Below are 24,987 nucleotides of genomic sequence, written 5' to 3' on the forward strand. Positions count from 1 at the left end.
CGGGCCCAGACCAGGACAGGAGCCAGAGTGGAATCTCAGTCTTTAATGGCTGAGGGCCCCACACCCCACGGCCGGAGGCTGGGGCTCAGATCTTGTTGAAAGCAGCAATGTCCACACTCTGCACCTGAGGAGGAGGAGGAGGGAGGCCCGCGGTCACGTGGGGCCTTGGTTCCCGAAGACCCAGCCACCCACTCCAGCACCCTGCCAGGCCAGGGGTTCCCTTGGGGGCCTGCCACTCACGTGCTCCTCGAACTTGGTGATCTCCTCCTCCAGCAGGTCCGTCCCCACCTTGTCGTCCTCTACCACACACTGAATCTGCAGCTTGCGGATGCCATAGCCCACGGGCACCAGCTTGGAGCCCCCCCAGGTCAGCCCGTCTAACTGGATGGAGCGCACGCAGGCCTCCAGCTGGGCCATGTCTGTCTCGTCATCCCACTGGGAGATCAAGGGGTGGAGAGGCTGGGTCAGGAGGCTGCAGACCCCAGGGAGTGCCCCCCCCCTCACCGGCCCCTGCCCTCGCCCTCGCCCCCCAGGGCACAGAGGGCAGGCAGCTCTCCTCTCGGCTGAACCCGGCCAGCTCGCTGAGCCCACCGCGAGCCCGGGGGCGGGGTCACTCACAGGCTTGACGTCCAAGAGGATGGAAGATTTGGCCACCAGCGCGGGCCGCCCCGCCTTCTTCTCCGCGTACTGCCGCAGCCTCTCCTCCCGAAGCCGGGCTGCCTCCTTGTCCTCCTCGTCATCGCTGCCAAACAGGTCGATGGCATCGTCCTCGTCATCCTCTGCGGCGGTGGCCGCCTTGCCGGCAGGGGGCTCCACTTGGCGCATAGGGGACACGTGCTGCCGTGGGAGAGGGAGGCTGAGGGCCCCGCCCCCGGGGCCCCAGCTCTGCACCCTGGTTAAGAGGCTGCGGCGGGGAGGGGGACAGGAACACCCCCCCCACCCCCTCCCCAAAGGGCCCGAGAAGGGCGCGCACCTGGGTCTGTGGGGCTGCAGCCCGGTGGGTGGGTGAGCTCTTCTCCAGTGCGCTCAGCCGGGCCTCCAGCTTGGAGACAGCCTGCTGCAGACCTTGCACCACTGCAGGAGCAAAGGGGCCGCTGGTCAGACGGCGGGGACTGGGTGCGGTGCCCCACCCGTTAGGCCCAGGGCCTCACCGCCTCGCAGGCTCTGATTCTCCACTTCCAGGCTGGCGATCCGGGTGGCGAGCTCACTGTGATCTCCGCCCGGCCCGCTGGAGGCCCCAGGGCCTGAGCTCTGCAAGGCAGGGGGAGAGTGAGGCTCTGCACCCCCGCCTGCTTCCAGGGTTCCCCCCAGTCACAGCTACTGAGAATCAGGGCCCCGAGAAAGGTGGGAAAACTGCTGGACACTAGGAAGCAGCTCCTGTCAGCCCACTGGGTCCACCTGTGACACTGCACCCGAGGGTGGGAGGAGGCCCTGTAAGCAGGAGAGCAGTGAGTGACGTCCTTGGCCAAGCGGAAGGCACAAGGCCCGGGGCAGCCCCAGCACGGAGCTACTGCGGAGCCCACAGCCACAGTCGGGTGGGAGGAAGCGCCAGGGGCGGCCTGGGCCACAGAGCAGGGCCCAGCAGCGCAGCCGGGAACTGGAAGCAGGCTGGGAGAGCAGCTGAGGAGCCGCTGGGAGTCCGGAGTGCTCGTTACAGGGGGCGGCCACTCCGTGCGCAGTACCCTGCCTCCCCCAGGCCACGCACCTGCCATTTGGCTCACCAAGCCTGCCCTTGAAAGGCTTGAGTGACCCGGGGTCCCATCCTGCCTGCCAGCCTCCCTCTGGTTCCTCCCTGACCGGGAATCCCTATCACCCAACTCCAGCGGTGCCACCCAGGGAGCCCCTCAGCACAGCGCCGCAGTCCACGCCCGAGTTACACACCCTGATAGAATGGTCTAGGAGGACGGAGTGTACCTGGCCCTTCCCTGAGGGCCGCTGTCCCTACCCTCCCTCCCTGTGTCCAATTATGAAGACCTTGGACCCAGAGCCCACCTGCCAAGCAGCCACAGAACGAGCCCCGTGGCTTCCTCTGTTCTATGTACCCCCGGAGCCCAGACAAGCTAAAAACCCCCAGGAAGTACAGGCAGAAAGGTGCCTGGCTTCCTTGCCCCAGGGATCGGAGAGCAATGCTACCCGTTGTGACCCAGCAGCTCCCTTGTCTGGCTCCTAGTAGAGCTGGCCAAAGGTGGAACGGGATGCTGCTGTGCAGCTGGGGTCAGAGCGCTGGAACCAGGGGTGGCTGGCACCACTCCCCTCCTTTCAGCTCAACTTGAGTGTCCACACCCAACCAGCCCCCCCACCTCCCTGCCAAAGGAGACCCGTGCTGGACTCGCCCGACCCTTGGCTGCGGCCACATGGCCTCCTCTCCACCTGTTTCCTCAGCACCCCAGCTTGCAATGCCGTTCTCACTAGGATTTTCCAAAAGTTTCCATCAGACAGGGATGAAATCCAGACCTTCTTGTTCCCTCGAGGCCCTGACCATCCTCCTCCTGTTCACCAGGGAGTCTAGGCACCCCCTCCCAACCCCAACCTCAATAAGGCAGACCTAGGCTACCCTAATCCTAGCCTGTGACGGTGGGTCACAAGGAGCCAGCCACGCAGTAGCCTCAGAGGACAGTGCCACATGCCAGGGTTTGGAATCCAGACCTTTCCAACCCCATCTCCGACCCTGTCCCTGGCAGCATGCACGGTTCCCAGGAACCCCTTGGTTCTAAAGGCCCAGTGTCTGCTGAGCCCTATCGAGCCCAAACCCAAGCGTTGGGGCTGGGTCAGCAAGGTCCCTGGGTCAGCAAGGTCCTTCCCGGTCCATTAGCAGTTGAACGATACTCCTCTGAATTTCGTGCCGCTCTCAGAACAGGGGCTTTTGTTTGGAAACTGGGTCTTTATGGTGCTAATCCAGTTACAACAAAGTCGGGAGAGTGGCCCGAATTCTGACTGGTGTTCTTATAAAACGAAGTTTGGATACAGACAACACACAAAAAACAATGTAAAGGCAAAGGAAAACCAGGAGAGGCCTCAGAACCTACCCACACCTTGACTTTGGACTTCTAGCCTGCAGACTGAGAAAGGAATCCATTTAAGCTCTTGGTCTGTGATGCTTTGGCCTCCAGCGGTGCCACCCCCAGCACACAGGGGCTCCCCCAAGTCCTCCCAGCGGGCCTACATGGTTTCCCCAAGACCCGGAGCCAGAGGTCGACCCCAACACATCCAGGGCCCCCTGAGGGCCAGAGGGGGGGCTCCTGTGGCCCAGAAACCTCAGTGCCACTGGGCACCCTGGCCTTCTGGGGGTTGGCACCCCACGCACCTGGCGCCAGCTCCTCCCCACGGCTGCCTGGCCCAAGCAGGGACCCTCCCCCCCACAGCTGTCCAGCCTATGGCCCAAGAGCCAGTATAGCCAAAGTAGCTGGGCAGGCAGGGGTGCCCACGTAGTCCCCAAGCCTGTAAAAAGGTGACCTAAATGGCAAAAAGGACTTTGCACGTGATGAAGCGGAGGCTCTGGAGGTGGGGAAATCCTCCTGGATTATGTGGGTGGGCTCAGCGTCGTCACCAGGCTCCGTGTACCCAAGAGGGAGAGGAGAAGGAAACGTAACAGAAACAGCCATCAATCGGGACTCTCTGATGGCTAGGAACCACAGGCCAAGGAATGTGGGCGGCTTCTCAAAATTGGAAAAGCCAAGGAAAGGATTCTCTCCTGAAGTCTCTAGGAGCAGAACTCTGCTTGATCCTCGACCCTCAAGGACAGGACACCATGTGTCCTAGAGAGAAGACAAGGTCTCGACTTCGCTAAGAAGGCAGAGCAGCGGGTCTGTCTCCTCCTGGGGACATCTGCCCAGCCAGGCTGGGGACAAAGCTAAACATGGACCTGCTTTCCTCTCTTGTGACCCAATCTGGGACCTGGGGGCCAAACGCAGCTGGACGGCCCCTCTCTGGGCCTCAAATTTTATCATTTGGACTCCCATCCTGTGAACCCATCTCTCCAGGGAGGCAAGGCCTAGGAAGCAAGAGAAAAAGGCCTCTCCCACTCCTCCCCACACAGAGTGCAGAGCAGGGGAGGAGGCCTCCAGGCCCAGCCTGGGGATGGCGCCACAGCAACAGGCAGGGTGAGGGCAGGTGGGAGTCCTGGGTGACCACCGGGCAGCAGCACGGATGCCATCGGCTCCTGTGGCAGTCTGAGTCACCGAAGCCCGCTGGGGCGGGAACACCGTGCTGGACGCCCCGCCCCAACCGTGCTCCTAAGGCCCAAATGAGCGCAGCGGTACCGGGGTACTGGGGCGGCTGGGAGGCATGCAGCCAGGCCGGAGGGCAGCAGTGCCGATGCGGGCCTGCAGGTACTCACCCCAGCCAGGGATTTCTGGATGTTCTCTCTGGCTCTGGCAATGTCACGGAGGATCACACTGGCACCGTTCTCCTATAGACAGTGCAGAAAGAACCGCTTTTTTCTTTTCGTTAGAACAATTTTAGCGGAAAAAAAGGAACGAACCCTCACAGACAGCAAGAGCTGCACAGAACCGAAGGCTCAGTGGGATGGCAAGGAGCTATGACAACGGCCCCGAGGCCCACACCCCATCCTGATGGGCACCGGTGTGCCTGCTGGTCTGACACGGCGGAGGTGCCCCGTCCCATCTCGAGCAGATCCAGGGACGCGCCCGCAAAGACCCCACCACCGGCGCCTGGAGCAGAGCCGCTGGGGCCGAACATGCCTCTGCCCGCCCCCACCCCGTGCTGGCACAGTCCCCCGGTGCCCCGAGGGCAGCCCCCACCTGGCGCGAGGAGCCAGCCACGGGCCCGTTCATCCGCTCATAGAACTGCCTCTCTGCATCATCGTATTTGAACTTGTCGAACCAGATCTTCTCGTGCGCTAGGAAGTTTGTAGCCATTTTCCTGTTGGGACGGGAAGGCGAGACTGAGACAGCGTGGCTGGGAGGAGAGGGTACGTGCCCTAAGGCCCCAGGCCTGGCCTGCGTGAGTGCCCCACAACGGCCCAGACACCAAGGGTGCAAGGTGACGAGGGGTCCAGGTCGGAGCACAGGTGCCTTGGCACTGCCCGAACCAAGTCTGTAATCCGCACCCCCCCAACTCCCGGCTCCCGCCCCTTTGGTTCTCAAAGTGTGGTGAGGAGCCCCTGAGGGTCCCCGGGGTCCTCCCTGTCCAACTACACGTTTGTGCCAGGCACAATTATGTCCATCGGACAATACACACCAACAGACTGAGTGCAGAAGAAAGTGTGACAAACCGGGTGCCTCCTGGTTAAACAAGCCACTAAGATTTGCAAAAATGTCGAATAAGGCCGCTCTGCTCACTGCATCTTTTTGTCTTGGGAACACTGCTGCCCATAGGAACAAGTGGTTATGTTAACGCGTGATCGACTTCTTATTCAATGACTGAAGAACTACCGCGTTTCTATTTTAATTGCTAACGTGACAAAAATCAACAGCACAAAAACCGTGTGAGGTCCAGAGACCTGAAGTTTGAGAACTGCTGCTCTAGAGCGGGAGCCGCACGGCTGTGCCCACCGCCCTCCACCTGGCATGGCCCCTCCCGTTCCTGAGCAACGGTGACGGAAACGGACTCGATCTTACCAATCCTCTGTGCCAAGGGCCCCAGGCTATCACTGGATCACACCGAGTGCGCCCCTGGTGTCAGGAAAGGAGCCGGGCCCCGTGACTCTCCTCCACCCACCCCCACACAGCCATCAGGTGCAGCCAGGCCACCGTGAACACTTTTGGCTCCACACTCACCCTAGGCTGCTGACGGGGACGCTCCTGCACACGGGTTCCCACACCCCGCCGCTCACACCGAGCTAACAGGCTGCTGATGGGCATGTGGGGCCCAGGGTGGCACCGCTCCCTCGGGCCCGGCCTTCCGCACGGCCACCCACGCCCCGGACCCTCCCGCTGCCACGCTTGCAGTTTGCCCGGCCGCCTGCCTCTCCCCCTGCCCTTCTCCAGATCCTGGCGTCCAGACACCGGTGTTGCATGGAAGCATCCTGGGGCCGAAGGCAAGTGAGCCTCATGCAGTAGGTGTCCCTCAGACATAGGCCACTCGACTGACAGCACGCTGGTGTGCCTGAGACACTCACCGCTCCCTGGAGGTGACTGTGGAACGGGAGGTAGGGGAGGACGGACAGAAGGGGCAGGAGGGACGGGCCAGCTCCCGCGTCTTCCCCAGCAGGGCTCGGGCCAGGAGCCTCTAACACTGGCCCTGCCCTGCCCTGCGACAGCCAGGGGCACCGGGAGTTGCCCGGCAGAAAGGGAAACCCTACCCAAGCACAGTCTGCTCTGTGCTAACCCCTTTCCTCCCTCGACAGCCCCAAACCTTGTGATCCCCAAGAGGTGGCCCTGGAGGCTGCACTGCCCCAGGAACAGAAAGCTACCTCTGCCCAACCCACTCCTGCATCCAACTTAGCCGGGTCCAGGAGTGCTGGGGAGAGAGCCGTGCCAGGGCGAGGGGGGGTGGGGAGAAGAGCAGCCAGGGCCCCAGCCCAGGGAAGCCCGGGCCGGGAACCCACGCGGCAGGTTTCTCCTACTTGGGTCTCAGGCTGGACACGGTCGGGCCAGACCGGGCACCAGGTCGGTGAGCCAGGGATGCAGCTTCGAGGCGCCAGGCCACTCGCAGGGCCTCTGCGGCATGATGGCGGCACTCTGCGCTGTCATAGGTGGGCTTGCTGAGCCAGGGGGCCTCGGCATCTTTGTGCAGGAGATACCAGTAGGGCAGGGCAGAGGAGGCCTCCCCGTCAACCCGCCGAGGCCCGACCCGTTTGCTTCCCACGGAGTTTCGGCCTCGCCGGTCTCTGCGGCCCCGCCTGGCCCCCTCAGCCTGGCCGGCTCGCTCCTGCAGGCGCACCTTCCCGGGAGGGTGGCCGTCGAACATGGCCTCGTAGAAGCCCCTCTCTGCCGCGTCGTACTGGGGCTTCTCCAGCCACACCTCCTGCACCAGCGCCTGCAGACTGCCCAGCGGGGGTTGGCCGTTGGCCAGCGGGCCAGGCTGGCGGGCGAGAGCCAGATCGGGGGCAGATGCCTGCTGGCCCGTGTCAGAAGCCCCCTGCCTGCCACTCCCCTCCGCGGCCAACAGCGAGGCCTGCGACCGCTCCACGAACGCCCGCTCGGCCTGGTCGAAGGACGACTTATTGACCCAGATGCCCCAGGTCACATGGTGGCAGGCCACCTGGCTTCCGTGGGTGCAGGGGCCTCGGGGGACCAGGGCAACCCGCTGGGCCGCCTGGGCAGCCGCATCCGCCAGCCTCTGGCGATAGGAGCTCTCTGCCTGGTCGAACATTGGCTTGTCCAGCCACACGTGGTCGGCCGAGAGGCCCACGAGGGCCAGGTCTGCCTGGCTGAACCAGCTCTTTGGTGAGCGCTTCCTTTTCTTCTGCAGAGGCTTCTTTCCGTCGTGGCTCCTCCTGGGGTCGCTCCTGCTGCCGCTGTCAGGGGCGTCTGCCTCCTCGGCGTCCTCCCGCCCAGGCCCGTTCACGGCTGGCGCTTCAGCCAGGAGCTGCTGGGTGGCGGCGGCTCGTGTGGCCTCGTGCTCGTAGAAACGCCGCTCGGCTTCCCCATACTTCTGCTTGTCCTCCCAGACGGTCTCCAGGGCACAGGCGGCTCTCCCGCTCCTCATCTTCCGCACAGCGTTAAAAAGCAAGCACAAGAAGGCAGTTGCAACACCGCGGGCCATGGGGATGGCGCCCCGCCCCCCTCCTCAGCCTGACTTTCAGGGCTGGCCGGGCCTGGGAGTGCTCCCCGATGGGGGTGCCAGGAAGACACAAGCAAGGACCCGAAGTCAAGTCCACGGGAAGCTCAGTAAAGCAATAAGCAATTACGTGCATGCATGTGCGTACGTATGCGTTCTTTTAGCTGTAAAGCTAATCTTTCCTAATGCGCCCGGGCTCTCCAGAGGGGTCTAGAGAACGGTTTCCAAACTTCTTCAACCACGGAAGCCTTCTCCCATAGAGCCTCCACAGGGGGTTGCCAAATGAAATACACACCACACCCAGGTAACTTGACTGATACATAAACAACAAATAACTCTTAGAATAAACACGTCCCACGAAATATTTAAGACCTTTACACTGAAGGGTTATTCGTCGTTCATCTAGGATTTTAACAGGACGTCCTTTGACTTTGCTGAATCTGGCCACCTTTCCTGAGGCACTGGTGCTTCCGCTTTCTAGAAGTATACGCGGCAGTCTCCCAGGCCAGCCCCATCACGGCCAGGCCACCCCGGGGACCTTGCCCCGTGGCGGCATACCCCTGCCGCAGCCACACCACCGCCTGCAGCGGCATGCTCCAAGGGGAGCTGGCAAGGGTCTCAGACAAGGGTTAGTGTCTCGGGGAGCAGCTGGGAGCACAGGGTGGAGGGCCTGGCCCTGCAGGGGCCACGCTGGGGGAGACACAGGGAGGATGCTAGTGACCATCCGGAAGAGAAGGAGCCTGGCGGCTCAGGCAGCAAGTGAGAAGCAGGCTCCGGGTCAGCCACAGCCACCTCTGGGCGCACCCGCAATACAGGAGGGACCACGTGGGAAACTCTGGGCCCCGGGGTCATTAGGGCACCCGCCTCTAGTCACAGAACCATTTGATGTGAGGGGCCCCATCCCTAGAACAGAGGGAGGCAGGTGGGGAACTGTGTGTCCCATCTGCCACTGTGGACAAACCCTTGCCGAGAACCTCAGCCTCTTCAATAGAGGTGGTGTCCCCTCCAGTCGGTCATCTGAATAGAGGAGTCTGGGCCACCACTGCCACCGCCTCTGCAGCCTCTGGCCAGAAACGGCTCAAGCCCAGAAAGCCCCAGTAGCCAGTCTGCTCTTAAGACGTGCCCGGTGGTCTGAGCTCACACTCCACAGGCCTGTTCTAGAGGAATGGCTGTAGCTGGCAGAGATCCTGTCCGGACACAGGCTGGACTCTGGCCCCTGCTCCCCAAAGCAGAAGCGCCCACGCCAGATGACCAACACCCAGGACCATCCCAGCTTCTGCGGGGTCAGTCAGTAGCCTACGTGGGGGGACGCACCTGCTGGGCCCTGTCTCCAGGAGACCAGGTCTCCAGAGGGAAGGCGGCAAACCTTTCCCGTCACCTGCAGCAGCATCGACATCCCTCTCCTGACACCCCGAAACAAAACTGAAACCTGATTCTAATGACCCCGTGGGACATGCCGGCTGTGTAAGCGCCGCGTCCACTCAAGACGTGGGGGAAGATTCCCCCTTGAACTGTGAAGGGACGTGTTGGGGGCCTCTAATGGCACAAGCCACAGGACGGAAGCCCCAGGCCTGGAGAGACCCCTGGGACGCCCCCTTGTGCCTTCCTCCCCAGGCCGGCAGCAGTCCTTACCAAGGCCAGGCTGACAACAGAGGCAGTGGTGAGAGGCGGGGAGCGTGTGCTCAAGAGGCAAGGCATTGTGACATCACCCACTGTCCCTGAGGGGACTGCAGGCCAATCAGGCAGGGCTTGTCCGCCCTTCAAACTTTCTGGCAACGAGCCCCCAGCAGACCCTCAGCAGAGGAGCCCAGGGCTTGCTTGGTTCAGCCCCTTGAACTCCACTAGGCTGACGCCCCACTGGTGAAGTCCTGTTGGAACCTACTGACCTAAAGGCTGTCCTTGTCTCCTGACATCAGATCAGGCCCTGCTCAGAGCTCTGGGGGCCACACCTGGGGGGAGGCGGGGAGAGACTGCTTCTGAAGATTTCTCAAGAACAAGGGGTGTGGCCTGTGGCAGGGGGTGTCCCCGGTGTCCTCTGCCCAGAGGGGAGGGCCAGCACGCCAGCCCCGGCCTGCTCGGGGAGTGCCCCCCACCACAGGCACAACCTGGCTCAACCCAGGGATGCACTGAGACACCCACGCGCTGCCCTGCCTGGCAGGATCAAAGCCCAACGACAGCAAAGCCAACTCCTTTGTGTTGCAGACAAGGAAAGTAAGGCCTGGCGGCCTGGCCAAGCCGGGCCCTGCACAGGCGCCGGGATGCCTCGTACGCTGTGGGCCAGGGGCTCCCTGGCTGAGGTGAAGGGAACACCGGGCACGGGACAGGTGGGTACTTACTTTCCCTCTGGTCTCCTAGGATGGCATGAAGAGAAAGCAGCAAGGTTAGAGGCAGTCAGGGCAGCACAGCGGCTGGAAGGTGTTTGCAGAAGGTGCTTGGAAAGGTGGCACGAGGTTTGGCCGAGCAAACTGAAGATGAGCACCAAAGACCCACCACCCAAATCCCCTAAGGCGACCAAGTCCACCCACTCGGGACAGCACCCCCCCCACCCCCCCCAGCCCCACAAAATGAGCAGTTCCTACGGTTCGCACTAGCTGGACTGGGCAAGCCCATCTGAGCACCGCTCCCACCCGCTCCACACTCCAGCACAAGCCCTCTGGGGGGAGAGGAGCCAGCACTCAGTGCCCCCACTGCCACGTGCAGCTGTCGACGGGATCCCTACCTGGCCCCGCTGTCGTGCTGCCCTAAGTCCAGGGCTGCCGGACAAGGCACGAGACAACCAGGACCATCCATGGGGCCCAGCAGCCCTGGAGCCCACGCTGGGGCAGGGAGCCGCCACCGCTCCACACGTGAACAAAGACACAAAGCCCCCACGGTGTTCACAAAAGGACAGGGCTTTCAGTCCCTTCACAGATGGGAAAACGGGCCAGAAACACTAAGTGCCCCGCCCCAACTCCGACAGAGGTAGCAGTCCAGGAGCCGAGGAAGCCACACGCAGACGAAGCCATCTCTGAGAAAGCCTGCAGGGCACGGCGGACAGCCCTGCCCGCCCTGCACCCGGAGCCCCCCCAGCTGCTCACTCACCGGAACCCAGAGATCTGCCAGCCAGGCCCCTTGGCCCCCGCGTCTGCCCCAGGTCACTGACAGGGACGTCCAAGGTGCCCGCGGGTGCGGCAGACGCAAGGACACTGGCGCGAGGACAGGGAGCTGCCCCCCAGGAGCACACAGCAGGCCCTGGGCAGCCGCCCTGCACACATGGCGGTGAGCCGCCCTGCTGGCAGTGAAGCCGGTGTGGTGACAGGCCAACAGCACTCCGGGGACACTTGCCGCAGGACCAGGCAGCCGGGTTCTCCTGCCCCCGGCCTCTCCATCTCCCAGGACAGGCGGCAGAGTGCCCCCCACCTTTACTGCCTCAATCTCCCCGCTCTCCGAGCACTCCACGTCCCACGAGGACCTGCTGAACTGAAAACCCCTCTCTCTGGTAGAAAAGCAAATCTGAGTTTAAATGATCCCCGTTGAGAACACGAACATCCGAGCCTCCAGCCAGAGTGGGGACCCTCCTCTCTCTCCCGTGCTCTCTCCACACACACAGCATTGGCTCCATAACAGGGATGCATGAGGAACAAGGCCCCAGAACAGCAGAGCGAAGACCCGGGAGGAGGGGGCCCCAGGTGTCCCTGCCTGCTGCCATCATCTACTTGCTTGCTCACTGCAGGGCCCAGCTGGGCTGCCCGTGACCAAGACTTCGCCCCCGCACCTCAGGCAGGCTGAGACCTCGCCCACGGGAGGGGGTACTCCGGGGCCATGCCCCACCTAGCCACCAGGGACCGTGGTGAGGTGAGCCATGTAGGAGAGCTGGTCCTGGCCACAGACGACCCCTCCCCTGCAACCGGTCCCAGCACCCCCGTGGAGACGTGCTCCAAAGCACGTGAGCTGGGAGGGCAGGTCTTACAGCGGCCCTGGCAGCGGCCCCCACAGCACACCCCTGGCTGGACGGCCTGGACGGAAGGCGAGGATGTGGCCCCCGGCACTGTGCCCACAAGGTGCCAGGGCCTGTAAGTCTCTTGGGGCCTAGCGGAATGGGGTAGGTTTCTGGGAGGAACTGGCCCCTCGCCAGACTCTGCCCTCCAACAATACCTTCCCCTGGACACCACCCCATCACAGCCACACCCCCGGACCAGCCCCCCAGTTGTCCACCCAGAGGGCAAAGGTCTGCGCCCCTTCCAGGGGAAGGGGGAACCCACAGAGGTGAATGGGGGGCGGGGTCTGCAGGCCAGCTCCGTCTTCCTCGCGACAAAGCCTGCCGTACCTGCGATGTCTGAGAGCGCTGTGACACCTGGAACCGTGAGTCACGGGGGGAAGGCACACGGAGGGGTAAATTTACCCAACGGCGCGTCTCCACGTGCACGGGGGTGATGCCACCTGACTCTTGCAGGGGGCACTCCACAGCCCCACATGCTTCCCAACCTGACTCCTGATGTCAGCCCCGCTTAGAAGTACCGGCTTGTCCTGGCAGCAGAAAGGGGGCCCCAAGCCCTCAGATTCCAGGCTCACACCACAGCTACCTAGGTCACCCCGGGGCAGGCTCAACGATGTCCGCGCCTCAGATGCCACAGCCTACCAGATCGGTCTAACCTAACCAGCCGGGCCTATGCCCCCTTCCCTCGGGGTGACCCCAAGGACTGCACGTGCTTCCTCAACCCTTCTGTGCACACGGGCCTCACACAGCTGGAGGACTGAGCGGAGAAGGGAGGCCCCCGAGTCAGGGAGGCGAAGAGCCCGGGATCCGTGTCTCCCTCCATCGCCTGCACGGAGCTTCAATGCCATGCTGCCACCTGCTTTGACCACACACCTGTCACCTTAAAATACTGGTGCGGGGCGGAGGCTCAACAGATACGCTCGCCAGCATTTCCTGCCTGCGGAACCCCAAAAGACGACACCAACGCACAACTTGCTGGAGGTATTTTTCTGGTCAATCTTCAAACGCGCGCACACACGTCCCTGCAAGGACACTTCTTTCACGGAAACGCTGCTCAAGCACATTTGCCCACTTGTGCCGAACCCTGGCAGCCTCACCCTGCTCCGCAGGGGCAAAGCTGAGGGGGAGGGGGTGGCCCTGCACCAGGATCCTCCAGAGGGCAGTTGTCTCTGGCCGGTAAAAGGCTCTTCCCAGGACTGGCATGAGGCCCAGAACACTGACTGCCCCCATAGAGGTGACGGAAAAAGCCTGCTCCTCAGCTCGGGTGCCAGTCACTCTGCAAGATGACACTTTCTTGGGACTCCCTGTTCACAGGGCAGGGCACAGGAACGCTCGAATCCCATGTGAGCCAGCTCACTGGCGGCTCAGCCAGGCTCAGGGTACCCAGAGAAGGCTGCGGTGTCAGAGCTGCCCATGCAGAAGCGTCCTGAGAGTGTCCCTCCCCGCCCCCGGGCCAAGCCTGAGCCCTCAGAGAAGATACACGCCAGAGTCAATTTGAAGAGGTGTTCCCCTTCTGGCAGGGATCACCCCAAAGCTTAGCCGGACAAATATTTGTCTTGTTGAAGGGTGGCCCTTCATTCACGCAAGCCTCCACCCCACTCCACTCCTTTGGCCCCTTTCTTCCTTCCAATCACGGTGCCCATTTCTCGGGAAGACGTCACCCACCCCTACAGAGACCGGCTTCAACGTCGCCTCCTGCCGGGACCCTTATCCAAGTCAGGACTCCCGAGCACTCCGAGAACCCTAAGGATTTCTTCTGAGTCACTCAACAGTCACTCAGCAGTCACTCCCTTATTCTTTCCCGCGCTCACGAACCCTCAAGGCTCCGCGAGGGCTGGGCCCGAGCCTGTCCCGCTGGCCCAGAACCGGCGTGCAGCAGGTGCTTAACAGACGCGTGCCCGACAAAAGAAGGGCTACAGGACCGGGACCAACCGAGACCGAGGGGCCCACGCGGTCCCCGGCCTCCCGGCCGCCACCTTCCCGCCGGGACCGCAGTCGGGGTCCCGCCGGCCACGTGGCCCGCGCGCCCCGCCCCCCTGCGCCCGCCCCTAGCGCCGCGCTCGTCCCACCGTCCCTACGCCGGCACCCCGGCCGCACTAACGCCCCGGCTCGGGCGCCCGCCCCGCCCCCGCCCCGGCCCCTCCGCGGCGCGTGCCGCTCCTGCGGGCGCGGGCTGCGGTACTCACGCCAGCCAAGGACGCGGCGACCAAGAAGGAGGGCTCGTGGCGTGCGACGGTGGAGGAAAGGGAGAGTCGCCCCGGCCGCGCACGGGAAATGAAGCAGAGGGATGCACCACGCGCCGCGGCAGGGGAAGCGGCTCCCGCGCACGTCCCGCCTGGCCGTCACAGCCCTCCGCGCGACGCAACGCTCCCCGCGGCTGCAAAGACAGAAGCCAGTGGGAGTCACCACGGGGCTCGCAGTTTCCCAGAGAAGCTGGAGCTAGCAGCCGCGAACACGACGGCAGCTCGTCCGCACCCCTGCGCTACCGGTGCAGTGGGCTCGCCGGGGTGGGGCGGGGCTGCTGAGCCGGCACGCGCCGGACGGCGCGCGGCGCGGCGCGGGGCGGGGCTGGGCGACGCACGGGGCGGGGCTGGGTGGCCGGGCCAGCGCGCCTGCGCCCCCGGAGCTGGCGAGACAAAGGGGAGGGCCCGGCCGGCCCCGCCCCCAGCGCCCCGCCCCGCGCGGCCGGCCGGGCCGGCGTGTGGCCCCCGCGCCCCCGCCTCCGCTGCCGCCGCAGCCGCCATGTACCCCGCGGGCCCCCCGACCGGCCCAGCCCCGCGCCGCGGCCGCCATCCCCTGCCCGGGCGCCCCGCGCAGCCGCCGCGGCTCACCGCACCCACCCCGGCTCCCGCCGTGAGGCCGCCGCCCCCCGCGCCCGGGCCGCGGCCCCGCGTGGCCGTGAAGATGGCCTTCCGCAAGGCCTACTCCATCAAGGACAAGCTCCAGGCCATCGAGCGCGTCAAGGGCGGCGAGCGGCAGGCCAGCGTGTGCCGAGACTTCGGCGTGCCGGGCGGCACGCTGCGCGGCTGGCTCAAGGACGAGCCCAAGCTGCGCTGGTTCCTGGAGCAGCTGGGCGGAGAGGTGGGCACGCAGCGCAAGAAGATGCGGCTGGCCAACGAGGAGGAGATCGACCGCGCCGTCTACTCGTGGTTCCTGGCGCTGCGCCAGCACGGCGTGCCGCTGTCAGGGCCGCTCATCCAGGCTCAGGCCGAGGCCTTCGCGCGCCAGATCTACGGGCCCGAGTGCACCTTCAAGGCCAGCCACGGCTGGTTCTGGCGCTGGCAGAAGCGCCACGGCATCTCCAGCCAGCGCATCTATGGCGAGGCCGAGCCTCTGGCCGCGGGCCCCGCGCCCGGCCCGCCCGTCAAGCAGGAGCCCGCGCAGCCCCCCGGCTCCAGCTCCGGGCCCCTGCCCGAGAGGGCCCCGGCCCCGCCGCCCCCCGCCGAGGGCGGCTACGGAGACGAACAGATCTACAACGCGAACGTCACTGGCCTCTACTGGAAGCTGCTTCCGGAGCAGGCCGCGCCCCTGGGCGCGGGAGACCCCGGCGCGGGGGGCTGCGGCCGCCGCTGGCGGGGCGACCGGGTGACAGTGCTGCTGGCCGCCAACCTGACCGGCAGCCACAAGCTGAAGCCGCTGGTCATCGGGCAGCTGCCAGACCCGCCCAGCCTGCGCCACCACAACCAGGACAAGTTCCCAGCCTCCTACCGCTACAGCCCGGATGCCTGGCTGAGTCGCCCACTGCTGCGGGGCTGGTTCTTCGAGGAGTTCGTCCCTGGCGTGAGGCGCTACCTGCGCCGCAGCTGCCTGCAGCAGAGGGCTGTGCTGCTGGTGGCCCACCCGCCCTGCCCAAGCCCGGCTGCCAGGACGCCCGCCCTGGAGGAGAATGAGGAGGCCCTCAGGCGGTGTCGGCCTGAGCCCCTCAGCTCCCCAGAAGAGCTGCAGACCCCGGATGGTGCCGTGCGGGTGCTGTTCCTGTCCAAGGGCAGCAGCCGGGCACACATCCCTGCTCCCCTGGAGCAGGGAGTGGTGGCCGCCTTCAAGCAGCTGTACAAGCGGGAGCTGTTGAGGCTAGCTGTGTCTTGTGCGGGGGGCTCCCCGTTGGACTTTATGCGCAGCTTCATGCTCAAGGACATGTTGTACCTGGCCGGCCTCTCCTGGGACCTGGTGCAGGCTGGCAGCATTGAGCGGTGCTGGCTTCTCGGCTTGCGGGCGGCCTTCGAGCCTCGGCCCAGCGAGGAGTGTGTTGGGCAGCCAGCGGGCCAGGCCGAGGAGGCCGCGGAGCACAGCCGGGTGCTCAGCGACCTCACGCACCTGGCGGCCCTGGCCTACAAGCGCCTGGCGCCCGAGGAAGTGGCCAAGTGGCTGCATCTGGACGATGACGGGGGGCTGCCGGACAGCTGCAGAGAGGAGGCAGGCCCTGGCCGGCCCCCGGTGCTGGCCCCTGCTGCCCCTCCACCCCCCGCCAGCCTACCCTCTGTCATGGGGGGTGGAGAGGAGGAGGAGGAGGCCGCGGTGCCCACTGCTGGGGAGGCGGTGCGGGGACTAGAGACAGCTCTTCGGTGGCTGGAGAACCAGGACCCCCGGGAGGTGGGGCCACCGAAGCTGGTGCAGCTGCGCTCACTGATCAGCATGGCCCGGAGGCTGGGAGGCATTGGTCCTTCTCCCGCAGTCCCCGAGGACGGGGTGTGACCAAGCCAGCCCAAGTGGCCCCCCAGTGGCTGTTCTCCTGCTGCACTTGGAGGGAGGGGACACACAGTCTTTCCATCTCCTCTCCTCCCCTCCCCAGAGGTGGCCCACCCTATGGCTCAGGGGGTTCCAGGGACCCCAGCACGGGCTGGCTTGGAGGGGCTCTGTTGGTGAAGGGTCGTTCTGCTCACTGGTCCCCCATCTCCTGAGGGGGGAGCTAGAAGAGAGGCCTCGGGCTCATACACCTCCCTGGGCAAGCACACTCGTGGGGTCTGTGGTTCTAGCCAGGGTCCTTGCTGCACACACGACACCACGCACTTAACAGGGCAGCTGTCGGCGTTCCCGCCCCAGCCTTTGAGAGCTGAGATCTTCAGCCCTGTGCCTGTCTGTACCTCTGGCCCTCCTCCCCAGGGGCCCGTCACGTGCCCTGGACGAGGGTCCAGCACTCCTGTCAGTCTGGAGCCCTGGTGCTTTGTGGCTCCCGTGCTACAGCCATGTGATCGTCTCCATGGGGAAGCACCCCACTCAGTTTTGGTGTTTAGCACATTAAGTCCATTTTTACAGATACCCCTCATGGGAGCCAGGGTGGCGTCTCACCACCACCCCCTCCCCCAGCCTGGGGCCGGTCTTGGAGGTTGGCTGTGTCGGCTGGGAAGGGAGGATGGTGCCCGGCACTCGGGGGACCGGACGTTCCGGGTGCAGCAGGGAGTGTAGATTTCTGTTCCACTGGGATTGTTAGTTTTCCTTAGGAAGATTCCATTCCAAAATCACACCTATTCTGTGGGGTTGGCAACCTTCTAGCCTTTCTGGGCCCTGGTGATTTGACCAATGGCTGAATGAGCTCCCCAGACCAGCCACAGCCCACTCGGTCCAGCCCCAGGGCCCAGAGCCACGCCACCTCCTCGGCACTGGCCTGCGGCACTGACAGCCACACCAGGACAATCCCACAGTGCCTTAGTGCCCTCCAAGGCTTTTCCATCCCTCCAGCACTGCCAGGGGCGTGACGAAGGAGCGGCTTCCCACGGCCCCAGGAATTGGGCTTCCGAGTGGCCCAGCTGGAGAGAGGGAGGCAAGTGTTGGTGTGTCACTGCCCCGCTCTGGGCTCAGTCCTGCGGGTGGTCTGGGACCCGGAGGTGCCCGGGGCCTTCAGGGACTGTCTGGGGAGCTGCTGCCCAGAGCTCTCATGGAGGGCGGGGGCTGGGTCTGCGGTCCACACCCCCACCGCCCCGCGTGCTGGCTGGACACTGCAGAGGCTGTACACAGGCAGTGTGCTGGTGGGAGGGAGGGGCAATGCACTGGTGAGGGAGCCCCCGGAGCAGCTCCCCAAGTCTGCTCCTCGGAGCTGTCCTCAGTCGAGGTGTGTGCGTGTTACATACGTGGGTCTCAAATCCGAGAGCTGAGGGGAGAAGTGGAGAATTTGGAAGCTCGACCAGGCAGGGGCCCAGCTGGCACCTCTGCTCGCTCATCTCAAGCCTGCACCCCTAGAGGAGCCGGTGGCCGGCTGTGGCTGGCCCTGGGACTCTAACCCAAGCAGCTGGCACAGAGCTTCAGGAAGCCTTCCTTCCACCACCTGATGGCAGCTCAGGGACGTAGGGCTGGGAGCCCGTGGGCGCTAGGAGGGGTGCACCTGGGGCTCCAAGAGTGTCTTCAGGAGAACGGCTGAATACTCAAAGCAGCAAAGGTTGTTACTCTTAGGAAGAGGCTGTTGGGCCTGATTGGGGTGTCCGGAGGGCACGGCAGTGGGCTGCAGAAGGGGGCCCTGGGAAGTGGGTGTGTGGGCTCCTATTAAAACCACGCTTAACTTGTGTTTTGGGGAGAGTTGCCCATCCGAGACGCACGGCCTTGCCCAAGGGGGCTACGTGCTTGGGAAGCGACCCCCACACGTGGAGTGGACTGCAGGTGCAACGTCACCATGTGGGGAGGGGAACGGAGCGCCCGTGAGCTGAGGGGACCAGGGACCCCCCAGCCCACGCCTCCACCCAGTGTAGGTCAGGATTGCTATGCGGAGCCCTAGGATGGGCGCTGGGCACTGCTTGTCCCCAGATAGGGGTGTCCCCTGGTGAGGCTCATCTCCAGAGGCGTGTCCTCGAGGGGACCGTGGGCTTATGGGGTGCACGCAGTTGAGCCTTTTCACACCCATCCTTGCCGGAGGTGTTCACCCAGTCAGCCCGATGCGCTTTATAATAAAAGTTCGTGTCAACTTCATATGCATCCCTGTTCTAAAGTCTTCTTTTAATATATTTTTTTGAATTTGGGGTATATTTTATTTTTTTAAGTAACCTCTACATGAAACACGGGGGCTGAACTCCTAACCCCAAGAAACAAGAGTTTCATTCTGTAGGACTGAGCCAGCCAGGTACCTGTAAAGTCTTATTTTTATAATTTTCAATCCAATACTTAGATCTAGAACACCTCATGATTCAAAAAAGTGAGGAAGACAAAGAGACTGATGAAAGGAGAGACTAGACCCACCAGTCTCTTGAAAACCTAACTTTAGCCTCGTGGTATAAGCGGGCTTGGGGCCAGCCAATGATCAGGCTGCCGCCCCGGCCCCCAAAGCCACTCTCATTCCCGTCCTGTCCAGGGCCATCGCCATCTGGGGCGAGGCTGCCCCGCCAGCCAGGCTGGGGGCTCAGGGAGACGCCTCTCGTTCAGCGAGTGGCCTGCTCATGGCAGGGCTGGTCACAGGTTCGTCCCCTGCCCCACAAGCCAACCCGCCCAGCTTCTCGGGGACCGCGTGGGGAGATGGACTGCTGGAGCCCGCCGACACACCGGAGGGTGAGGCTGGGGTGTCGGGAAGCCAGCGACTCCGCCCGACCAGAGCTCTCCGGTGATGGTGACGTACAGCCAGGGCGGGTCGCCTCTGCCCCCACGCCATCTGCGCTCGACCGGCTCCCGGGAGCCCCGCGCCCCAAGCCTCAGCTCTGATGTACCTCTAAGCCCTTGGAATCTGTCTGGCTCTATCAGCCCAAGTATGGTCACTCAGTGCTACAGGACAGCAGCGTCTTTATTCCCATCTCAGAGAAGTCAGGTGTGGAAATGGCCTCAGGCTGACCCTCCTGACAGGCAGGAGGGCCAGTGTGCCAAGATGGAATGGGGCGGCGGGAGGGGTGGAGGGCAGGAGCGAGAGCAGGGTGGGCACTGCTACAGTGGCGGGGGGGGGGGGGGGGGGTGCCACCAGGCCACCTACAGACGGGACTGATTTGCTCGTCTCGGCCTGCAGGTGGCACAATCAGCTAGCTCCACCCCGTGACTGGCACGGTGTCGGGAGGCCACTGGGGGAGGGGAGGGGAGCTCCAGCACTCCAGGGCCTGGCCGGGGGAGGCGGGTGGGCAGTGCGGGCAGCCCACCCTCCACCACAGGCCCCACAGCCTCAGTTCGGGACCTGGGTTCCCTGCCCTCCGGGCTGGTTGCTCCATTCAGGGACATGCCGAAGAGCCACATCCTGCAGTTGAGGCCAGGCCACGAGACCCTCCAGGACAACCCATGGAAGGGTCATCAGGGCAGATCACCCAGATCCTGCCACTTGCCAGGAGCTCCGCAGGGGCAGGGGGCCCACGGCCAGCTGAAGCCAAGTCTCTGTCCCGCAGCTGGCCAGGCCACCCTCCCAGACTGCCCGTGGCCTGCTGCCAGCTGGAGCACTGCGGCCATCCTGCGGGGGCTCTGCTCGAGTGTCCCCAAGGGAAGGACCTGGGTGCAGGTCCTCCTCAGCCAGGGCAAGGACACCCAGCCCCGTTCTCTTCTTGGGGCCTGGCAGGGTCAGGGCCCAGCTCCCTGTGGGGAGCCCCACCTAATGGCAGGTCAACCTGGGGACGAGACGGATGTGGCTGGCTTCACTGCACAGAGCAAGTCTTTGTGCAGTCTCTGCGTCACCCCCCCAGCTGGCGGTGGTTACACGGCTGTCAGAAGCGCCCGCCCAGCTTCTCTGCTCCTGCCTCACGCAGCCAGCCCACCACGTCCCAACGCTCAGGCCCCCAGAACGCGGGCCACCCACGAAGGGGGCCCACCGCCACAGTGTTCTCTGCCCCATGGGGGTGGTTCCTACAGGTGAGGGGATTCCCCGCCTGCCAACCCCTCCGGTCCTGTCCTCATTTCCTCACGCAGGGATGGGGCAGCCCTGGGGATTCCTGCCTGGAGGGAGAGCTGCAGTGCCGGGAAGGGGCAGGGAAGGAGGGCCTGGGGGCGGCCACGGCCAGTGCCCGCTCCCTACTTCCCGCTCAGCTCCCTGGCCCGGCAGGTGGCAGCCTCCACGGCGCTCATGGTGGCCGCCCGCAGCCCGCCCCGCTCCAGCGCGTGGAGCCCATAGATGGTGGTGCCGCCCGGCGTGCACACGTCTGTCCGCAGCTGAGCCGGGTGCTGCCCCTTCTGCAGCAACAACTTGCCTGTGCCCTGGGGAGAGGGGCACCGGCGGTGACTCGAGGGAGGCTCAGTCCCACTGTGTAGCCTGCTCGGCCTGCCATCCCAGATCCTAACTCAGGCTTCCCGGGCCTGCTGTCTCCCTTCCCGCTGCTCTGCAGACACCCCAGCCTATCCCTCTTCACACAGTCCCTGGGGGCGGCCCTCACTCACCAGCAGGGTCTGGGCAGCAATGCGGTGGGCCAGGCCACTGGGCATGCCCATCTTGATGGCACCTTCGGCCAAGGCCTCGGAGAAGGCACACACCTGCAGCAGTGAGGGGTGGGGACTGACAAAGCTGACGCTCTCCCTGGATGAAGCACCCAGTCTGGAGAAAGCGTAGAACTTTCAGAAACAAGGCCCAGAGCACTGGCCACCAGTGCAGGAACCCGGTCTGAGGCTTGAGCCCAGGGCTCCGACTGGAGGAGTCCTGAGCCTCAAAGGTGGGGGAGAGCAGAGATACAGGCAGCTCGGGGATCAAGCCATGTGATCCCAAAGGCAGGGGTCACTGCAGGGACTTGAAAAGGCTCCGCTCTGTCAAGGGCCGGCCTGGGGGGCGGGGGATGAGACAACACTCACGAAGGCCACGCCGCTGCCACTGAGGCCGGTGTGGATGTCCACGTGGGCCTCAGGCACCTCCTCGCACTGCCCACAGGCCTCCAGCAGGGTCTGCAGGAGCTCGGCGTCGCTGTTTCCAGTGTGGCGGCCGCGGGCCATCACCATAGCGCCCTCTTGAACCACGCAGGGCAGGTTGGGGGAGATCCGCAGCACCCGTGTGGCCGGTGGCAGCAGCTGGCCAGAGAGAGGCAGGGGTCAGGGAACGGGTGGGGTCGGCGCTGCCAGGCAGGCCCTCGCCTCCGCCAGCTGTGGGCTCCCCTCCCCGGGTCCTGGGCGCGGTGCCAGGAGGTGCCTGAACCTCAGGCCCCTCGACCCCCTGGCCCCCTGTTCGGGCTGTCTGGAAGGCCAAGTGTCACATGTCTCGCCCATCCCGCCTCCCTAAAGGGCTAGAGTCAGGCTGGCACCAGTCTCGGATGGCAAGGGGTGGGAAGCAGAGCCTGGCCAGCAGAACTGACTCTGGGGGCAAAGCCTCACCTCCCACATAACCACCACTCACCTCCTCCAGGGTACTCAGAGAGATCCCGGCGGCCACAGACACCAAGATGTGCTCAGTGGTTACCACGGGGGCCACCTCTGCCAGGACAGCTGGCAGGACATGGGGCTTGGTGGCAAAGAAGACTAACCAGCAGTTCTGCACAACCTCCTGGTTGGAGTGGGTGGTCTGGCAGCCCAGAGCCTGCAGTGGGGACAGCGGGATCATGGCGGGGTGAAGTGCGGCAGCCTCCCAGACCATGGCCCTTCCTGCTAGAGGCCACCCTGCATCCCCAGGGGTCCCCAGGGATCTCTCCTCCCATTGCAAACACCTGCACCAGCCCCCTCACAATGCCCAAGACTCACCCAGACCACGGGTTCTTGCTCAGGACCCAACCTGCACCTCACGGGCCTTGCTGATGTCAGGACCTCCTCACGCCCTCTGACCCCAGTGAGTGCCCACAACCATCTCTGCCCACCCCAATACACAGATACACGTGCACACACACACACGCCCCGTTACTCCACCCTTGCTCTCCACAACCTTGACTTTCCTTCCAGTCTTTGACCTCCTCTTTCCCCAACCCAGACAGTCTCAAAAGTTCAGCTAACTAAGCAGCATCCCCTTGCCCCCAGGAAGTGTCTCAGAGGAACAGGAGCCAAGAGCCACCATGAGCCCCCTCTCCCCCCCACCAGGATAGCCTCGACTCAGAAGAGCCGGGGACCAGCTCACCCGGAAGCGGCAGAGGTTCCTGTCGCTTGGTGCGCTGGCTAGTACGTGTTGAGCTTCGACTTTTCCTGGAGAGAAAGGCCAAGAGCAGAAGGGTCAGTGAGGAGGTGGGGTGGAAGGAAGGAACAGGGGCCAGCCTGGCCTGCCCCTCACCGAAGGGTCTCTCACACTCAGCCATGCCTGGGCCATCCTGGCCGCTGGCTGCCTGAGACTCTGTAAGAACCGAAGTGCGTGGCAGGGGTGTTCCACTCGCCCGGGACCAGGCAATCACGTCCATCCTGTGGTACTTGTCAGTCTCCACCACCCATCTGTGGCCGCGGCCGCAGGCCCCGCTAGACACAGGGGCCAGGAGCTTGCCTAGTCTCATGAGGACATGGATCTCAGGGGCCTATACCTCGAGGGACAGGAAGGCAGGGGAGGAGGGGTCCGTGGTGGGTAGGGAGGCCAAACAGGGGCAAGCTTCCGGCGGAGCTGGGGGTGTATCTGTGCTGGGATGTCCGAGCTGGGGCTAAGCGCCCATTTGGTAGAAATCCTCTGCACCTGTCGGGTACAGGGCTGAGGAGATTCAGTTTCTGTAAGGTCTAACAGGAAGACAGAAGTGCACCCCACAACCCAAACACAAGGCCAGTTAGTCAGGACAATGACAAGTGCCATGCATTCCTACCACTACCGTGTTCAACACTGAATCTGCACCACCCTGGAAGGAAGGAGATACTGGCGGTTTTACAGGTAAAACACTTGAGAGTTTTGCAGCAAAGTATTTTCTGATGATTTTGACCCCACTGAACCTTGACTGTGGCTGAAGGGAGAAAGCCAGCCTATAGTCTACACGTAAAGGTTTCTAAATCCCGTGGAGTAAGTTTAGGACAGCATTATCATGCCTTGCTGCAAACCAGTGGTTCACCACCCGGGAAGTCTCTGCCCCTTTCCAACCCCAGGGGACTTGTGGCAATTGCTGGAGACAGTTTTGCCTCTCACAACAGGGGATGCTACTGACATCTAGTGGGAAGAGGCCAAGGACGCGGCTAAACACCCTACAATGTGAAGAATGGAGAATTATCCCACCCCAAATGTCCACAGTGCTGCGGAGGTTGTGAAAACCTGCAGCGCGCCGCCAGAGTAGAGCCGGCAAACAAACAGGAAACAGGAGGCTCAAAGGTCAAGCAACTGGACCCAGGCAGACCAGGTAGTTAGTAGGAGATCCCAGGCTCTAAGCTAGCGCTGTCCAAGAAAAATATCACCGAAGCCACGTAGAGAACTTCACACTTTCTAGTAGTCACATTAAACAAGTAAGGAAAATAGATGAAATCAATCGTAACATATTTGACTTAACACGATATAAAGAAAATGCTATTCTTCCAAAACTTCGTTTCAGTCAGCATTAAAAGTTACCAAAATATGTCACTTTCTCTTTTCTTGTGTGCTAAATCTTCCAAACCCGACGTAGATTTTATGCAATAAACTCACGCCACATCTCAACGCGAACCATCCACATTTCCATGGTGGGCGGTCTATGGCCCCATGTGGCTCCTGGCCAGTGCGGGGACAACCAACTCTAAGCCTCCTACGCGCAGCCGTCACCGCTGTGCTCACAGGGACGCAGGGTCCCCAGGAGCAGAGTCCGCCTTCCGCCCGGGCCCACGCCCGCCGGGCCGGACCCGCCCCGCTCCGCTTCCACGGTGCCCTCGCTCCTCGCCCAGGAGCTCTGCGGGATGCATCCCTCCACGCAGAGAAACCCTTCCCTCGCACAACCGGCCGGTGTCGGACGCCCGCTGGTCCCCAGGCCCAGGGACCCACGCGCCCCCACGCCCGAGGCCCCCACCTGCTCGAATGAAGCCCTGCGCGAGGGCCTCTGCCATACGCCCGGCGCCAACAAAGCCCACGCGTAACTGGTCCAGACCGGGGGCCGCCACCACCGCCATCTCGCCACCGCCCCGCCAGGCCTTGCCCCGCCCCACGCCCTCGGCCCCGCCAATGGGCTACGCCGCCCCGCCCTGTCCTTGTCTATTGGCTGCCTGGACTTCACGCCCCGCCCACTCCCTTCCGGGCTCTGCGCCCTACCGCTCGACTAGCAGTACTGCTCCAGTCCCTCCCCGCGCTGCTCATTGGTCCGGGAGAGCGGGGCGCTGCGGCTCCGGTGGGCGGGGCGCCGCGCCCCGTCTTCCACCACGCGTTGGAGAGTCTGGCAGAAGCCCCGCGTCTGGCGAGGTGGATGAAGCTTCCGTGGCAGGATTCTGGGGGCCTGGTGTCGACCAGATCCTGATCGGAGCTTGAGAGACTCCGTTCAGTGGCCAAGGGTTGGAAAAGGTGGGGGTTCCTCCGAGTCCTTCCGGAGGTCTGTGCCCTGGAGCGTGCCTGGTTGGGTGTCCCTCGCGTGAACGCCGCAGAGTCCGGGAAACCACTGGCGCTGGACAGTTTAGCTTCC

At 63.9% G+C, this 24,987-nt stretch overlaps 3 protein-coding genes across 6 annotated transcripts; 1 reads left to right on the forward strand and 2 right to left on the reverse strand.

Moving 5' to 3' along the window:
- Nucleotides 1–28: 28 nt before the first annotated feature.
- On the reverse strand, nucleotides 29–13,951 carry EEF1D (eukaryotic translation elongation factor 1 delta). 2 transcript variants are annotated; one of them, XM_019435112.2, is made up of 8 exons: nucleotides 13,846–13,951; nucleotides 4,761–4,881; nucleotides 4,337–4,408; nucleotides 1,152–1,251; nucleotides 974–1,074; nucleotides 619–837; nucleotides 241–435; nucleotides 29–124 (listed from the first exon to the last, which is right to left on the reverse strand). In XM_019435112.2, the coding sequence occupies exons 2-8, from the start codon at nucleotides 4,875–4,877 to the stop codon at nucleotides 86–88; spliced, it is 843 nt and encodes a 280-aa protein (XP_019290657.2). In that variant the 5' UTR covers nucleotides 4,878–4,881; nucleotides 13,846–13,951; the 3' UTR covers nucleotides 29–85. The 2 variants fall into 2 exon arrangements, with proteins under 2 accessions (XP_019290657.2, XP_053752283.1); XM_053896308.1 differs by lacking the exon at nucleotides 13,846–13,951 and adding an exon at nucleotides 6,527–8,104.
- On the forward strand, nucleotides 13,934–16,538 carry TIGD5 (tigger transposable element derived 5). Its single transcript, XM_019435110.2, has one exon. It carries the CDS (start codon nucleotides 13,934–13,936, stop codon nucleotides 16,349–16,351), a length of 2,418 nt encoding a protein of 805 aa, XP_019290655.2. The 3' UTR covers nucleotides 16,352–16,538.
- A 2,799-nt stretch (nucleotides 16,539–19,337) lies between these two features.
- On the reverse strand, nucleotides 19,338–24,514 carry PYCR3 (pyrroline-5-carboxylate reductase 3). 3 transcript variants are annotated; one of them, XM_019435113.2, is made up of 6 exons: nucleotides 24,385–24,514; nucleotides 22,566–22,630; nucleotides 21,858–22,037; nucleotides 21,323–21,535; nucleotides 20,918–21,071; nucleotides 19,338–20,737 (listed from the first exon to the last, which is right to left on the reverse strand). In XM_019435113.2, the coding sequence occupies exons 1-6, from the start codon at nucleotides 24,482–24,484 to the stop codon at nucleotides 20,445–20,447; spliced, it is 1,005 nt and encodes a 334-aa protein (XP_019290658.2). In that variant the 5' UTR covers nucleotides 24,485–24,514; the 3' UTR covers nucleotides 19,338–20,444. The 3 variants fall into 3 exon arrangements, with proteins under 3 accessions (XP_019290658.2, XP_019290659.2, XP_019290660.1); XM_019435114.2 differs by lacking the exon at nucleotides 24,385–24,514 and adding an exon at nucleotides 24,030–24,321; XM_019435115.2 differs by having other exon boundaries at nucleotides 20,432–20,737; nucleotides 20,918–21,010.
- Between the last annotated feature and the right edge of the window lie 473 nt (nucleotides 24,515–24,987).

Source organism: Panthera pardus, unplaced genomic scaffold (genome assembly GCF_024362965.1).
Source record: "Panthera pardus isolate Hobbes unplaced genomic scaffold, ASM2436296v1 HiC_scaffold_7, whole genome shotgun sequence".
Classification (NCBI taxonomy): Eukaryota; Metazoa; Chordata; class Mammalia; order Carnivora; family Felidae; genus Panthera; species Panthera pardus.